The 17,372-nt window shown below is 32.4% G+C and overlaps 1 protein-coding gene across 3 annotated transcripts; it reads left to right on the top strand.

Moving 5' to 3' along the window:
• The first annotated feature begins 1,930 nt into the window (after positions 1 to 1,930).
• On the top strand, positions 1,931 to 16,706 carry LOC126720504 (putative disease resistance protein At3g14460). Of its 3 annotated transcripts, none has more exons than XM_050423012.1 (7): positions 1,931 to 5,725; positions 7,130 to 7,339; positions 7,446 to 7,792; positions 8,497 to 8,595; positions 10,112 to 10,198; positions 15,342 to 15,424; positions 15,701 to 16,706. In XM_050423012.1, the coding sequence occupies exon 1, from the start codon at positions 2,014 to 2,016 to the stop codon at positions 5,701 to 5,703; it is 3,690 nt and encodes a 1,229-aa protein (XP_050278969.1). In that variant the 5' UTR covers positions 1,931 to 2,013; the 3' UTR covers positions 5,704 to 5,725; positions 7,130 to 7,339; positions 7,446 to 7,792; positions 8,497 to 8,595; positions 10,112 to 10,198; positions 15,342 to 15,424; positions 15,701 to 16,706. The 3 variants fall into 3 exon arrangements, with proteins under 3 accessions (XP_050278969.1, XP_050278970.1, XP_050278971.1); XM_050423013.1 differs by having other exon boundaries at positions 7,446 to 7,838; XM_050423014.1 differs by lacking the exon at positions 10,112 to 10,198.
• The last annotated feature ends 666 nt before the right edge of the window (positions 16,707 to 17,372 follow it).

Raw genomic sequence — 17,372 nt, 5'->3', positions numbered from 1 at the left:
ATTACACCATGTGTAACTTGAACCTATCCCTATCTAATAATAATAATATATTAGTTTGAAAGGCGCTATGGGAATTGGGGACATTGGATGATGCACCCCACGCATGGCAGCCATGTGTCTTTTTTTTTTTTTTTTTTTTTTTTTTTTTTAATATCGATTGGCAAATAGTACAAATATATAACATAATTGTAAAAAGTAAAATAATGGTTTGTATTTTAATCTTTAAGTCGCTATCATCTAATTTAAAACCTTTTTGTTTTAGAATAGATCTCTTAAAAGAAAAAGAGAAAAAGAAAAAAACCTTATCAATCCTCAACTTAAGTTGAGGGAAGTACAATTAAATCATTATTCATGTAAAGAATTGATAAATAAATTTTTTATAGCATTATTATTATTTTTGTAAGGTTTGATTGATTGTTATACTTTTTTTTCCCTACCCCATTTAATACATTTAATATAAAGTATGAAAATTTATTTGAAATTGTTTATATTTTTTGAACATATTTTGTAAGAAAAAAAGAGATTAGTTATTACTTATTTTATAAATTTAAAATTATTAATTAAATTATTGATGATATCATTGGTTTGATCTCAATTAGACTAGAAAACGAGAAACCACTCTCAATGGTTGGAATTATTTTAATGAGTTATGTTCTAAAATAATATATGAAATGTATGGTGTATCGAATACTACTAATGCTCCAAAGGATCCCTCTCAAAAATAAAAAAAAAATAAAAAAATAATGCTCCAAAGGACATACAAGATGATTTATTTATTTAAGGACAAAATTTTGCTACAAAATAGCATATGAGATCCACAATCTATCTTCTCATTGTTGGTGTAGTACTTTATAAGTTTTTTTATTTATTATTTATTTTTTTTAACAATATAGAAATTCTAATCTAGTTAGTAACAGAGAAAAAAAATCAAAGGAGAAAGAAAAAAAAAAAAAAAAGGAAGGAAACCAACACGTATTAGAGAAAGAAAAAATGAGAGGAAAAAAAGAAAAAAGAGGCCAACATGTTGGAGACTTGGACGCGAATTCCAACATGAGGGGTATTGTTGGAAGCTCATTTGAGAAGCTTCTTCCACCCAATTTTCTTCCAATTTTGGAGAGAAAACTTTTTTGTGAGTTCGAGAAGAAAACAGCTAGGCCTCACCATTTATTTCCCTTCCTCCTCACTCAACCAAACACACTCCAAAAAGCATATCTTTCTATTTTCTCTCCAAAGTTTTCCATCCACCGTATTTCACCTCCAAACAAACATATCCTAAGTGTATATGTGTAAAACTCCTTCCTGAATACTTGAAATTAGACCCTTCTCATACCCCTTCAATCACTAAGGGTGTGTTTGTTTGGAGATGAAATAGGGTGGATGGAAAACTTTAGAGAGAAAATGTGAAGGAAAACTTTTTTGAGTGTGTTTAGTTGGGTGGGAAGGAAAGAAAATAAATGGTGAAGCCTAGGTGTTTTCTTCCTAAGCTCACCAAAAGGTTTTCCTCCCAAAATGAAGAGAAAACTGAAGAAAGAAAATAGGGTTATTTAATGAACAAAAATGCCCAGTTCATCTCTTCTTTTATTTTTTTCCTTGTTTATTTATTTACTTAATTTTGTGCAAGGCAAGTTGCCTCTTTTATTTATTTATTTTTCTTTTATTTCCTGGACAACTGGACATTGCTTTTTTTTTTTTTCTTTTTTTTTTTGGGTTTAACTAGACACGGTTTTTTTTTTTGGAACATAATTTTTTTTTTAATAAATTAAGTAATTGCTTTTTATAATTATTTGTCACTTTTTTATTATAATTAAATTTATATAAACTTACTTTTCTATCTTCCACAATTTTCTACCCTCTACCTTTTTTTTTTTTTTTAACTCCACCGACCGGATCCTTACAATCTAACCTAATCTAAGTTTTTAAAAACGCTTACACAACCACCAATCTCTTCTAGGTTTTTGGCTCACTACTTCCGTTGACTTCTCAATCAACCTTCTTCCTTCCAAAGAAGAAACCATGGCTGGCGCTTACATTGTTAATTCAATGGTCCCTGCAGTGGCCTCTGCATTCCTTCAGGTGGCGTTCGACAGATTGGCTTCTCCTGCGGTAGTCAACTACTTCATCGGGAGCAATGATGGGCTGCGAAAGAATTTGATCGTGGTGCTGAACTCTGCTGATGCCGTGCTCATTGATGCAGAGGAGAAGCAAATCACAAACCCAGCCGTGAAAAAGTGGCTGGATGATCTCAAAGATGCTGTTTATGTTGCGGATGACCTCCTTGATGAGATCGCCACAGAATCTGAGTTTCAAACTGGCACTAATTCGGTACGTGACCTCTTCTCTTCTTATTCAAATACATTTGACAAAAGGATAACATCAGAGCTGGAAGAGATCCTGACTAGATTGGAATATATAATGAAACAAAAGGATGTCCTTGGTCTGAAAGCCTTTGCTGGTGAAGTACCACTACCACCACGACAATTTACAACTTCTTGCCCTGAAGAATATGGTGTGTATGGTAGGGATATTGATAGGGAGGAAATATTTAAGAAGTTGCAATCAAATGGTGCAAGTGGTAATGAGATCTGTGTTGTTCCTATAGTGGGCATGGGTGGGGTTGGTAAAACAACCCTTGCTCGGTTTGTATACAATGACAACCGAGTAAAAGATAATTTTGATCTCAAAGCATGGGTGTGTGTTTCAGAAAATATTGATTGTTTCAGAATAGCAAAAACTGTTCTTGAGGATATCACTTTCTCTAATTGTGACATTCAAAACTTGAATTTGTTGCAAATTAGAATAAGAGAGAAATTAACGGGGAAGAGATTTCTTCTCGTTTTAGATGATGTTTGGAATGAGAACTATATTGCTTGGGATGAGTTACTTCGAGTTTTTAGATGTGGGGCACAAAAGATTAAGATCATCGCTACAACTCGTAGTGAAAAAGTTGCATCAATTGTGTGCCCTTTTCCACCTCATCATCTAAAGCCATTGTCACTTGAAGAATGCTGGTTTTTATTTGAAAAACATGCATTTGAAAATGGAAATTCTAGTGAACATCTAGGTCTAGAAGTAATTGGTAGAGAAATTTCCCATAAGTGTAAAGGCTTGCCTTTAGCCATAAAAACACTTGGTGGTTTGTTACGCTCAAAACAAGACCCAAGTGAGTGGACGAGGATTTTGGAGAGTGATATATGGGATCTACCAGAAGGTGAAAGTGGTATCTTTCCAGCTCTAAGATTGAGCTACCATTACCTTCCATCATGTTTGAAGCGATGTTTTACTTATTGTTCAATATTTCCAAAGGATTATGAATTTTCAAAGGAGCAATTAGTCTTGTTGTGGATGGCAGAAGATTTATTGCAACAATCCAAAGGAAACGTCAAAAAAATAGGTGAACAATACTTTGATGATCTTGTATCAAGGTCATTTTTTCAACAATCAAGTAATAATAAGTTGTTTTTCATAATGCATGACCTTTTTAATGACTTGGCAAAATCTATATCAGGAGAATTTTCTTTTAGGCTCGACATTGACGATCCATCTGAAATCACAATAAAGACACGCCATTTTTCATTTTTTACAACTGGATTTGATGCCTCTAGGAAATTTGGGATGTCTTATAAAGCCAAGGGTTTACGAACCTTCTTGGGATTAAAATCGTCATTTGAATGGTCTTCAACAATTGAAAAGATAACAATGAAGGTGATAGTTGATTTGCTGGACAATTTTAAGTGTTTACGAGTGTTAGCATTGTCCAACTATAAAAACATAAGGGTACCTAAGTCTATTGGTAATTTGAAACATTTACGTTATTTGAATCTTAGTAGCACTAGCATTGAAAGCTTACCTGATTCTGTGTGTAATTTGTATAATTTGCAAACCTTGTTGTTGCGGGATTGTTATTCCCTTAAAGAGTTGCCAACCAACATGGGAAGACTAGTAAACCTACGCTTCCTGGATATAAGAGGCACCAATTTGAAAGAGATGCCATTAGAAATGGGTAAATTGAGAAGTCTCCAAAATCTAAGTACTTTTTTTGTGGGAAAACATAGAAAGTCTAGCATTAGAGAGCTGGGGGAGCTTCGGCATCTTTCTGGAACATTGTCTATATCAAACTTGGAAAACGTCCATTGCACTAAAGATGTCATGGAGGTTAATTTGAAGGAAAAGAAGTACTTGTCAGAGTTGGAGTTGCAATGGGGATTGGGTCATTTCAGCGATAATTCAGAAAAAGAAAGAAATGTGCTTGAGAAGTTGCGTCATCATACAAACTTAAAGTCTCTAACCATCCGATGTTATTATGGTACAAGATTTCCAAATTGGTTAGGAGATAGTTCATTTTCTAATATTGTGTCCATAAAGCTTTATGATTGCAAGAATTGTTTCTCCTTGCCTCCACTTGGGAAGCTACCTGCCCTTAAGGAACTCTCAATTGAAGGCTTTGAAAGAATATTAAGTGTGGACAGTGAATTCTATGGGAATGGCTCTTTTGCAACTAAGCCATTCAAATCCCTTGAAACATTAACATTTACAGGGATGCCACTGTGGAAGGAATGGGATACATTTGAAGGCAAATATGAAGGCAGAGTATTCTCTACTCTCCGAGAGCTTCGCATTATTAGATGTCCCGAGCTAATCAGAAGTCTGCCTAGTAAACTACCCTGTTTAAATGTACTTGAAATTAGAGAGTGTGACCAGCTTGTTGCTTCACTTCCTAAGTCTCTGGATCTTCATGAACTGCACTTGAAAGGTTGTGATGAGGTGCAATTGAACAAATTACCACCTAGTCTCCGAAGTCTCACAATTGGAGGATGCCATACCTCTCTCCCTGGAGGTGGTCTACCCACTTCATTAAAGTCACTTGAAATCTGTGGGATATTGCCATTGCCAAGGGGTCATTACTATCCATCACTTGAAAGCTTGAAGGTACAAAAGGGTCCCAATTCACTCTGGTCTTTACCATTAGAGTTACTGCCAAAGCTCAAATTTGTCAAATTGTGCAATTGTAAAAATCTTGAATCTCTGTCAGCATTAGAGGGACGTCATCAAAATCTCACTTCTCTCACTCGTTTGGAAATCAGGGGTTGTCCCAATTTTGTGTCCTTTCCCAACAGAGGACTTTGTGCCCTAAATTTAACAAATATTGAAGTCATTGATTGCAATAAATTAACGTCACTGCCCGAAGGGATGCACACCCTCCTCCCCTCTCTTATGGTTTTGACATTGCTTAGGTGTCCAGAACTCAAATCGATTGCTGATGGCGGTTTTCCTTCCAATTTACAAAGACTTGAGATTTCCTACTGCGACGAACTCTTTCCCAGTTACATGAAGTGGGGTTTACGGGGTCTTCACTCTCTCAAAGAATTCAAAATTGGATATGAAGGCACAAAAGTGGATTCCTTTCCAGATGAGGTTTTGTTGCCCGATTCTCTTATCAGCTTCTCCATCATAACTTTTCGACATCTGAAATCACTCAATGGTAAGGGGTTTCAACACCTGAACTCGCTCGAAGAGTTGTCAATGAGGTGGTGTGATAAGCTCCAGTGCTTACCAGAGGGCTTGCCTGCCTCCCTTTCTTTTCTATATATTGAGGATTGCCCAATGCTGAATCAGCGGTGTCAGAGAGATGATGAAGACTGGTCCAAAATTGCCCGCATCCCCCACATAGAGATTGAAAAGAAATTGATTTCACCTATGCCATGAGTTCATAAGCGCTTTTGTACAGGTTCTTAATCTGCACTAATTTTAAATTTCTTCTATTTATTGTTCAATTTTATTTTTCCCATGCACCATCACAACCGGAGTTTGAATTTGTTTGTTATTACCAAGATTTCCTATTCAAAGAAATCGTTTTTTGATGGAGAATGAGCCCTCTATCGAAATCAAAATCCTCTTTAATTTGGATAGCATAAATTTAAATCTCATACCAGAAATTTCTTAAATGAACTCATATTGTAAACATTAGTTGTCTATTCTTCAACCTTGATATCTCCTATAAGAACAGCTTTATTAATATTTTAAAATCTTTTGTCCAAAATATTCTTGTTTCATCTTAATTTGTTATGAGAAGCTTGAAAAATATGATCATACAAGTATATAGCAAAAAAAAAAAAAAAAGCATAAATAAAAATGTTTGGACTGCACTTGGGCAAATTCATTTTCCCATAACAAACATGCTTTTCATAAAAGAAAAAGAATACTCCTATTAACAAATTATTTACTGAAGTTTTAAAGGAAAAATAATCAATGGCTATTACCTATACATTAGTATATTATAGATTTCACGAAAATGTGTAATTGTAAAAATAAATAGAAAATTTGTTTTATAATAATTTATTTATGGTGCATCCTTTATGTTAATAACGGCACAATATGGCTTAATGATTACCAATACACACCATGTCTCATGATGCCAAATTTTCAGTTTTTAATTTAAATGATAGGATAACTTCAAAACATCCAGGATGAGGTTTAGATTTTTTTTTACTAGTATAAATATCAAAGTATAGCTTTCCAGTAGTAAAAATATTATGGACAAAGTTTAGTTACAAAATTAGTTGTAGCCTAAGGCTACAACCTTACTCAATATCTTTTTATTGGAGGTGAATTTTGAGAATTCCACAATTGGATTACATCTTCTTCTTATATTCTCCATGCTTGCAAAATTTCTAGAAAATTAAAGATCAATAGTTATGCCATTAATAAATTGTTTAAATTGCTAGTTTTTGTAGATTAAAATTATGCCTAAAATATAAGCTTATAGATCATATAATATATATATCCGATTGACATAAAATTTGACATGTCTGTTAAGAGTGTAAAAAACATGCAATTCAACTGTTAGATTTTCAAAATATGTAGTAATGTTTATTTTATTGAGTAAGGATGTAGCCTTAGACTAAACCAATTTTGTAGTTAAACTTTGTCCTTTTACATATATGTAAGAGATGCAGTTAAATGTTTCTCAACCAGAGTTTTTGGATCTCAAGAAATCCAAAAAAAAAAAAAAAAGAGAGAGAGAAGAAAAAAGGAAGCACTAGATCATGCTATGCTTTAATATAAATATTTATGAACTAGGTGATTTTTAAGGTGGCCATATGTGCTCATTTGATTGCCTTTTCTTTTGCAGTGTTTTAGCTGTAAATAACAGGTGCCTTACACACGCCATCAATTTCATGCTACTGCTAGCTGCTGATCCTTTTGCATTGTGTACAAACACCTAAATGTTGAAAAAACAAACCACTTCACTCTCATTCATGTTGGAGCTGCTTTTGCCTATATATACATTCACTACATTTTACTTCAAGACAATCACTTTTGAGTGAATGATGAACCTAAGGTAATACAGTTTTTCAAGCATGTGTTTTTTTATTAACACTTTTGGTTTAGAAGTTAGGGTATTTTAAGTAATATTGGGATTTGACTTGGGCAATTATGAATCTCAGGTAAATATTGGGGCAGTTGTTAGTGTTGCGCAGTGCTTTCTAAGAGCAACTGAAACTCACTGCTCTTGTGGGGAGAGGCGCTTGTTCAGATGATCTCTTTTTGAGATTTAGGAATTGGTGGTGAATGGGAAGATGTGAAATCCTCTCCAGAGGAAAAGTTACTGCTTTTGGTTCTTTCTTCCCTTCCTAACTTGAGAGAGCTCAAAAGATTCAGCTCATGACTGCTCCTGCTATCCTCACTGGTTGGGGCTGTCAAACTCCTTTCTTACTACAAAAATTTTAATTTGTCCTATGGTGGGATAATGGTGTCAGAGCCAGAGGGGGAAAACTGGCCCATGATTGCTCAGGTACTTCTTGCCTGACAGATCAAGGTCAATCTGGAGGCACTTTCATGTAATTACTAGCATTTACTAATAAGTATTTTAAAGCCAGATATGCTCTATGTTTGTTTGGTTTGTTCAGTTGAATTGTCCTCATCTGCTGTTTTCTTTACTCACATGGCAGCATTTTAATGTTATGGTCATGTACGTGTTCTATAAAATCCAGCTAGTCGTAAAATTGATTTAATACCTTATTTTATTAGATAATAAAATTAAATTGATGTTAATTATAATGAATCATAAGGCTTTCCTGCTTGTTTCCTTTATCTCCTTGGATGTCATGATCGATATCACTGTTGAGTATCTATCTCTCATGTCACCACCTCAAACTAGAACAAGCCCATACAAAATCAGAGGGTGGTCTGCAATTCTTCAGGTTTTTTTTTGGTTGGTGTGTGCTTCAATGATCTCTGTTGCATGGAGTGGGGTCTTCACCTTCTTTGGGAATTCCATATTGCCTACAAAAATAAAGAAGTTGATTCCTTTTCAGAAGAGGCATTGTTGCCCCCTACTCTTATCAGATTCCCCATCCCGAACTTTCTACATCTGAATTTACTCAATAATCTTGAAATTTCTATACTTGATTATTATGTGATTGTCAGCGTAATGTTAAAGAATTATAGCTCTGTTCCTATTACACTTCGTTATTTAACTCAAATTATACATTGTAGGACTTGTCATTTGCTCGAGGACACAAGTGAGGGGGTAATTCAGGAGAAAGAGTATTGTTAAAAGAGTATTAGCGGTGGCAGCATTCCAAAGTTCACCAGGTACTCCGTCCTAGTTTCCGCTAGGCTACCCCTGCATTTATGCACTTCCAAGTTTCAAATCCTTTGAATCTTTTTTTCTTAAAAAGATTAAACAATGCTTACCAGAAGAGGGCTTTCCGCTGCCTTTCTTTCATTTCTATATACTAGCATAGGGCCCGCGTGATGCGCAGATAATGCTTTAAATTGCCATGTGAAAGATTATATAAAATGTTCAAAATATGTTAAAGAAATAGCATGAAGTAATGTCACGAAAACATGAATAGGTTTTTATTGAATTAAAGTAATATGAAATGAAGGGGATAAATAGTGTATATATATATATATATATATTTTTAAAAAAAAAAAAAAATCCCAAGAAGATAAAGAAATAGAGTATGTCATAGAAATTAGTTGAAGTAATGAGTTCATCATGAAAAGTGAAAATTTAAAATTGCACACACATGTTCATTAAAAACTTTCACTTAAAGTAAAGAGCAATTAAAGGATTAAGAACAACGTAGGAATATTGTAATTTAAATAATAATAAAAACATTTTATTCCATTCCATATTATTGATGTCTATTATATGGTGTAATTGTGCTACATGGCAGAATCTCACGATCTCCCACATGAGATTTTCACTTTCTTATTTAAAAAACATAACCAAATAAAATTCTATTGTTAGGAAATTGCTATTTTCACTAAGTGTTTAAATCTACCAATATCATTCTCTAATAATGTAAACATGATATCATAAAAACTCCATGATAGCTCCATAAGCCAGCTAATCATAAATATGATATTATAAAAATCTTATGATAACTCTATAGATGATTAATAGAAAACTAAATACTTTTGTCAAAAAAGAAAAAGACAAAAAGAAAACAAACTTCCCTGTTATTTTTTTATTATAAAATCCCTCTTAATATGTGTTTATGTATGAAATATATTCAAATGAAAACATAATGAGGAAAATACAAAACCCCTCATCACCATTATATATAGGATTCTTACTGTAACTCCCCAACTTACACTGCAAAGAGGACAATTAATTCCAAGAATACAAAGTCGAACAAAAAATATATCTTGAGGCAAGGGGAGAAAAAAAAAAAGAGATCCCTTAAAGCCAATTCTTATTTTGTACCTACACTGATTGAAACTAAAAATTGGCGAAAATGTTGCTCTGTTTTGGTTTTGGAGTTGTGATGGTTATGCAAAAGGGTAAGAAAGTGATATCTTTTGCTATCTCAAAGAGATCTAGTACTTGACTGATAGCATTTGAATTGTAGGCTGAAGATACTTCATGGGTCCCTCAAACAATGCCAATGAATAATAAAACATTAACATTTGCACGTTAAAAAAACAATGATATACAAAAATTAGAACTGAAAAAAGAGCACGATAAATTTTATGGATTGAATCCAGATCTCTTATTCAATGGTAAGAATTTTTATTAGTTGAGTTAACTAGAACCAACACTATATATATAGTATATGATATATATATATATATATTGATTATTACCCAATGTGTGCAGAGAGATCATGATGATTGGTCCAAAATTGCGCACATCCCCACATAGAGGTTTTACCTAGGCCATGAGTCCAGAAGCACTTTTTTTCAGGTTCTTGATTTGAACTAATTTTAACTTTCTTCTATTTATTGCTCAATTTTGTTTATTCACATGCACCATCACAACCAGTATTGGAATTTTGTTTGCTATTACCAAGAATTCCTATTCAAAGAAATTGTTTTTTTATTTATTTTTATTTTATTTTTTTTATGGAGATTTCCGCCCTCTATCAATATCAATCTTCTATTTGATTTGGGCAGCATAAATTTAAACATGATACAAGAAATTTCATTAATGAACTAATACTGAATATTTTTTCCAAAGATTAGTTGTCTATTCTTCAAGCTTGATATCTCCTATACTATAAGAACAGCTTCATCAATGATTTAAAATCCTTTTTCCAAAATCATTTTGTATCATCTTATTTTTTTATGAGAAGCTTGAAAAATATGATAATACAAGTATATAGCTACAAAAAGTATAAGTAAAAATATTTGGACTCCACCCGGGAAAAATTCATTTTCCCATAACAAACATACCTATCAAAAGAAAGAAAAAGAAAAGAAAAGAAAAAAGAATGGCATACGAACAAAACCCAAACTAGCAATCAAACTGTTTAACAATAGAGAAAAAAAAGGGTTTTTTTTTAATTTAAAATTTTCTATTTATTTAACAGAAGGTTTGGAGGATAAAATGATGAATTATGAATGGCTATTAGCTATACATTTGTATATTGGCTAAAGTGCAAACCACACCCTTGAAATTTGGGGTATTTTGATTTTACTTTCTGAAACTTACAGGACAAGGTAGTTTGGAGAGAAACCCTTCAAACTCCCTCTATATCTTTTTATTGAAGTAGTCGGAAATCTGAGCGATGCACGGGAAAACTTTGCTTAAAAGTATGTTGGTCTCAAGCTTTGCATAAAAAGTATAATTAAATTATATTGGTCTCAAACTGAAACAATAAATACTACAGGAAAGACTTTTAAAAAAGAATTTTGGTGTGCATCTAACTAAAAGTTTTTGTAGTCCTCTCTAGTTTCTATTATGGGATACCAAAATTATTTTTGCATCATCGATTTTATGCCAAATATTGGTGGCTAAAATCCTATAAATTGTTTAGATTTTCAAAAAGGACAAATGCTATTAGAATCTATTACCGCAGTATCTCAATTATTTGTCATTATCTGAACTTATGATCATCTTTATGCTTATGATGGACCTATCACTTTCATGCATTTGTGTAAAAAAAAAAAAAAAAAAAATTCTATAATTCGAAGGCACACAAACAGTTTGATCCAACTTTTTGTGAATTTCTTAATCATTTGTAGGAGCATATCAAAAGTCGTTAGCAAATTGGTTTTCATACCTAGTGTTATAATATCACAGACGACTCAATTTAATATGAATATAGTTGAATGCAATATGACTATTGGTGACTATGCCATATCACATAGCACTTGACTTTTTCTTTAATACGGAAAATTTTTAGGTACTCTTGAAGTATAGTAAAATGATGCTTCTTCCTCTTACATTTATGATAGACCCCACAATGAATTTAATGAGTAGACTCTACCATAAATGTGAGATAAGAGAGCATTATTCACCTTGCTTCGGGAGTACCTAAGAATTACTCATGTAACATAGCAAGAGAAGCACTCGTTATCTTAGTAGACAATCCTTCCAATGTGTAGCCCATTGGTAAGATTGAATATTATCTTATATTTGGGAAATCCTAATATAGCTCTCAATATGAGAGAGAGAGAGAGAGAGAGAGAGAGAGAGAGAGAGAGAATAGAGTGGTGGGACTGTTGAGGTTAGACTATACATTTCCTTTCTATTTTTATTTTTTAGGGTGATTGTATATCTTCCTTGACTATACATCTTCATTTGTTTACACAGAAGGACTGAATTAAGACTTGAAAAATGAGTAGGAATGTTGGTTTGGTTAGATAGGATCAGTGAATCCGAACTAAAAACTGTTGTTTGTAAAGAAGTTGAAGAGTGTGTGTAGTATGAAGGGAAGCTTGTATGGAGGAAGAGAGCTTCTAAGTGAGTTAGGGTCTTGGCTTTCAAATTTCATCTACGCATGGGGTGGTAGAAAAAGAGTTTGTAAGTGGGTTAGGATCTGAACTTTCATCTACACATGGGAAAGGATCATGTTTAGGTCATACTATGTAAGGGAATAAGTGAGCTTGGACTTTTTCATAAGGTTTGGTTTAATTTTCAACAATAGCCCATCTTTTAGATATTAGTAAAAAGAAGTCAATGTGATTTTTTGGGTAATAATAAAAACAACTTAATGAGATCTTTGCACTTCCACATGAGATCTTTGCTTTATAAATAAATAAATATATATATATATATATATATTTATCTATGCTTGCAAAATTTTAAAAAGATCAAAGATTAATAGTTATATTATCAATTAATTATTTAAATTTCAATTTTTGTGGTATAAAATTATGTATTAAAAATAAGTTATTGATTGAATAGTAAATAACATCTGATTTGAACGAAACTTTACATGTGTGTTAAGAACATAAAGAATAAAGAATATGTAATCCAACGACTAAATTTTCAAATTTCACATTCAATAAAAAGACATAGGAGGAGTTTAAAGGAGTTTGGAGAGAAACCTTTTCCAAAGTTACATATCGTTGTAATCATTAGTTTGGAGAGAAACGTTTTCCAAAGTTACATACCATTCTAATCTATAGTCCATCAGTTAGTGACTTAGTGCTGTGCTAAAGTGTCCATTAAGTGGCTCATTAGCTTGTGACGTGTATTGTTGGTACAATGAAATAATGCCACATGGATTTATTATGTCATCATTTAATAACTTAAATATTATGGAAAAATTACACTTTACCACCATAAATTATACCCTATATTACACTTTGCACCAAAAACTTTTTGAATGTACGTTTTACATCCTAAACTATGACTTCTTGTTACACTTTGCACTTCGACGTTAAGTTTGCCGTTAACTTGGGCAAAAATTTAAAGTTTAGGGTGCAAAATGTAATTATGAGTATAATTTAAGATGATAGAGTATAATTTATTTTTTGTTTTTAAAGGATTGAGAAGAGAAGTAATTAGGTCTTTTCACATGGTACCATATTTTTCCATTCAAATTAACAACAAACTTGATGTCGAGGTGCAAAGTATAACAAAGATCATAGTTTAGGGTGCAAAACGTGCATTCAAAAGGTTTAAGGTGTAAAGTGTAATCAGGAATATAGTTTAGGGTGGTAAAATGTAATTTCCCCAAACAATATTCTAAAAATTAAAATAAATACTAAAATTTAATTTCCTAGTCAAAAAAATTAATTTAATTTAAACTTTGCTTCCACACTTTCTTGTCCAATTTTCTTCACACCCAAATGGATGCCTAAGACCTAACAAACCCAAAAAATCTTTTTGGAAACAAGCACACAAAAAAAAAAAAAACCCAACCAATTCTACTCAAAACAACAAACCCTACCAACCACAAAAATTTCCTTTAAACAAACGCATAAATTTTCTTTGAATAATCATCAAACATCCAATTTGTGTCACAAGAATAGCACAAGTTCACAACAAACCTAGCCAACCACATGAACCATTGTTACAACCATCAAACCTAAACTTCAAACAAATCCAGCCACCATCTCTTTCATACGCCACAATACCAATTTGACTCATCCCCGATCTATGATCATTAGGACCTCCACTTCATAAATCCTGATTCCACTTGCCCTTTAGAGTCTCGTTAAGCTCATATTAAAGAGAAAGTGAGAGCTTAGGGTTTGGCATTTTAGAGAGAATTGGTTAGAGTGAAAGGCTTTGAGGTTAGGGTTTGGTTAGGAGAGTGAGAAAGGGAAGGATTTGCGGTGAGAAATGAGTCACTGTTGGTGGTGGCAGTGGCGAAGAGATGTGAGAGGCGGAGTTGTGATTTGGAGTTCTACTGTGGGTTTAGAGAGAGAACAAATCAAAGAGCTGATCGATTCGCTTTGAGATGGTTGATGAGAGACTCGCCACGAAGAGGCGGTGGTGAAGAGTGGTAAGTGTTGATGGGTGGGTTGATCAGTGAGAATTGGCCATCGTAGGATCTGTTTTGGGAGAAGAGAGAGAATTTGCAAAGTCTCTTTCAAAAATAATAATAATTCTATCTAAATAAAGACTCTTTCATTTGAGAAAAAAAATCAAGGGTTTATACCTGGGTCCTGTTCTTCATTTAGGAAATAAAGTGCGGAAGAAAAGTTTAAATCAAATTAATAATTTTTTAATTAAATTTTAGTAATTATTGTAATTCTTAGAATATTTTTTTACATTATTTAATGATGTGGCTTAATAAATCCACTTGACATTATTTTATTGGATCAACAATACACACATGGCAAGTAGATCTGTCACTTAACAGACACATCAGTACAGCACTAACGGAGGGGCTAATTGTCAAAATGGTATGTAACTTTAGGGAGTGAAATTCCAAATTTTGAAACTTCAAAGTAAAATGAAAATACCTCCTGACACCAAACTTTATGGGTGTGGTTTGCAATTTAGCCTTTGTATATTATAGGTTTCAAAATAATATTTAGTTGTAAAAACAATTTAAATTTGGTTTTATAATAATTGGTACATCCTTTATGTTAATAACAGTACAACATGGCTTTGGCTTAATTATTACCTCTACGTACCATGTCTCATGATACTAGTGTTTGTTTTTAATTTAAATTATACGAGTAGAATGTTGAAATATTTACATATGAATAGTGTGGTTAGTTAAGTAGTAAAGTCTTAAATTTGATACGAATGACAAGAATAAACGATTAATATAACATAATTGGTCACAAACACATTGGCTTAAGCTTTATGGTTAAGTGTAATCTGTATATGTTATATTAATCTCTCAAATGTGGTCACCCCAAGGTGTTCTCTCTCCAACATAAGAAAAGTCCAAAACATCGAAATTGAGGTTTAAATTTTTATTTTTATTTTTAATTATAAATATCAAAGTAAAGCTTTCTAGTAGTAAAAATAGTTTTGACACACCTAGAGATGCTGTTAAATGCTTTTCAACTAAAATCTTTGGATCTCAAAAAAAAAAAAAGGAAGCACTAAATCATGCAAAGGTTAATATAAATTTTAATGAACTGGGAGATTTTCAATGTAGTAATTTATGCTCTTTTCTTTTCCTTTTCCTTTACAGTGTCACTTTCAGATGTTAACAAGTGCCTCACAAACCCACCACCAATTTCCGGTCGCTGCTAGCTGCTGATCCTTTTGCATCATGTATGAACTCCTAAACGTCTGATATGTTTTCAAGTCACATTAAGCTTATCCTTTTTTTTTTTTAAACCTTCGGAAAAAAAATCTTTACTATTATTCTTGTTGGAGCTTCTTTTGCCTTGTATTTCAATTCAAGATAAAGACTTTTGAGGTAATGATGGTAGTACAGTTTTTCCAGCAAATGTGTTTGATGACTAACACATTTGTTTTTTAAGTTAAGAGTATTTTAAGTAACATTGGGATTTGACTTGGACAATATGGCGTGCTATATAATCTCAGGTAAACGTTGGGGCAATTGATAACGAGTGTTGCTTCAATTCCTTCTAAGAGCAACTGAAACTCACTGCAGAGAGGAACTTGTTCAGATGATCACTCTTTGAGATTTAGGAATTGGTGGTTAGCGGGAAAAGATGTGAAGTCCACTCCAGAAGATAAGTTACTGCTTTTGGTTCTTTCTTCTCTTCCTAATTTGAGAGAGCTTAAAAGATTCAGCACATGACTGCTCCTGCTTTCCTCTCTAGTTGGGGTTGTCAAACTCCCTTCTATGGTGAGATAATGGTTTCAGAGGCAGAGGTGGAAAATTGGCCCAAGATTTCCATTAGATCTTCATTGAAATATTAGTGTTGGTAAAAGCGTGCTTAAGCACAAAGTCGCGCAAAGTCCAACGCTTTTTGCCTCTAAAGCAGGTGGCACTCAAAGAAGCGTGCTCTTTTTGCGCTTTTTCAAAAAGTTCAGTGTGTATTTTTGGATTTTTTTTTTATTATGTGTGCGTTTGGATACAGCTTATTTTGCTGAAAATTGAAATCTGAAAAATGAAAACAATAAAAAAATAATTTTTTTTACTGTTCAGCACTGTTCATTGGCCTAAAATCACTGTTCATGGCCAATGAACAGTGCATAACGCGCTGGACTTAAAAAAAAAAGCCCAAAACGCGGACTCAGCTGCACTACCCAAACAGACCTTATATTTAAAAAAAGAAGAAACAAAATTGAGTTAAAACTATAGAATGTTGACATAATTGATATAAACTAATTTTATGACATATTTTTAGTGTAACTTATCAAAATAATATATTTGAGTGTAACTTGTTCTGAAACCCACAACCTCCTAGTTCTTCTCTATTTTTATTTTTATTTTTTCTCATTTAATTGGCATATCTCCATGCACAAAGTGTTTGGGGGTCTAAGGGAGAAAATGTTCGAACTGCAGGATTAGCAGCATGTTGTAATTATTTTTCAAAAAAAAAAAAAAAAACTTCATTATTCTATTTTTTTCCCTTTTGAATATATGCTTGGTCCCAATTACCGTATTGTTATGTCTTGATATTCTTTTAGCTCATTCATGGGGGAAAAAAGTATGATATAATATGTGTTAATTATTTAATTACTTATTAGTTGATGTTAAACATAGTAGACTAATTCTTATAGATTTATAGTAATTAAATTATTAGATTATTAACTAGTACTAGTGGATGCCCCGCATGATGCGCATGTTCGTTATTAGTTATTTTATAATACTTATTTGTTATAATGTTTGGAAAATTAATTTTGATTATGTGTTATACGTCACTTAAATAATGAAGAAAAAATTAAAATCCAGTATATCCATAAGTAATCATAATTAATTAGGCCCTAAAAATGTCACCACTCTTTATTTTATTTTATTAGGCACATGTATATTCTGTTCTTACATTTGACGTTCTAATTATTTCATTATCTTTTTTTAAGGAGTATTTTTTTTTTTTTTTTTTTTTTATAAGGTGAACTTTTAAAGGGTGAAAATTAAATATTTAAGGTTTATAATTTTTAATTTGTAAAAATAAAAATACAAGTCAAGAAACTTAAAAATATAACAACAATTGAAAAAAGAAATATAAAAATATACCATTTCATATCTCAAGTTAAATTTTATATACATTTGAGTACCTCATTTATATATATTTAAAAGTTG

Source organism: Quercus robur, chromosome 4 (assembly GCF_932294415.1).
Source record: "Quercus robur chromosome 4, dhQueRobu3.1, whole genome shotgun sequence".
In the NCBI taxonomy this organism is placed as follows: Eukaryota; Viridiplantae; Streptophyta; class Magnoliopsida; order Fagales; family Fagaceae; genus Quercus; species Quercus robur.
Note: the sequence above shows the minus strand (reverse complement) of the source record. Positions and strands in the feature narration are given on the sequence as shown.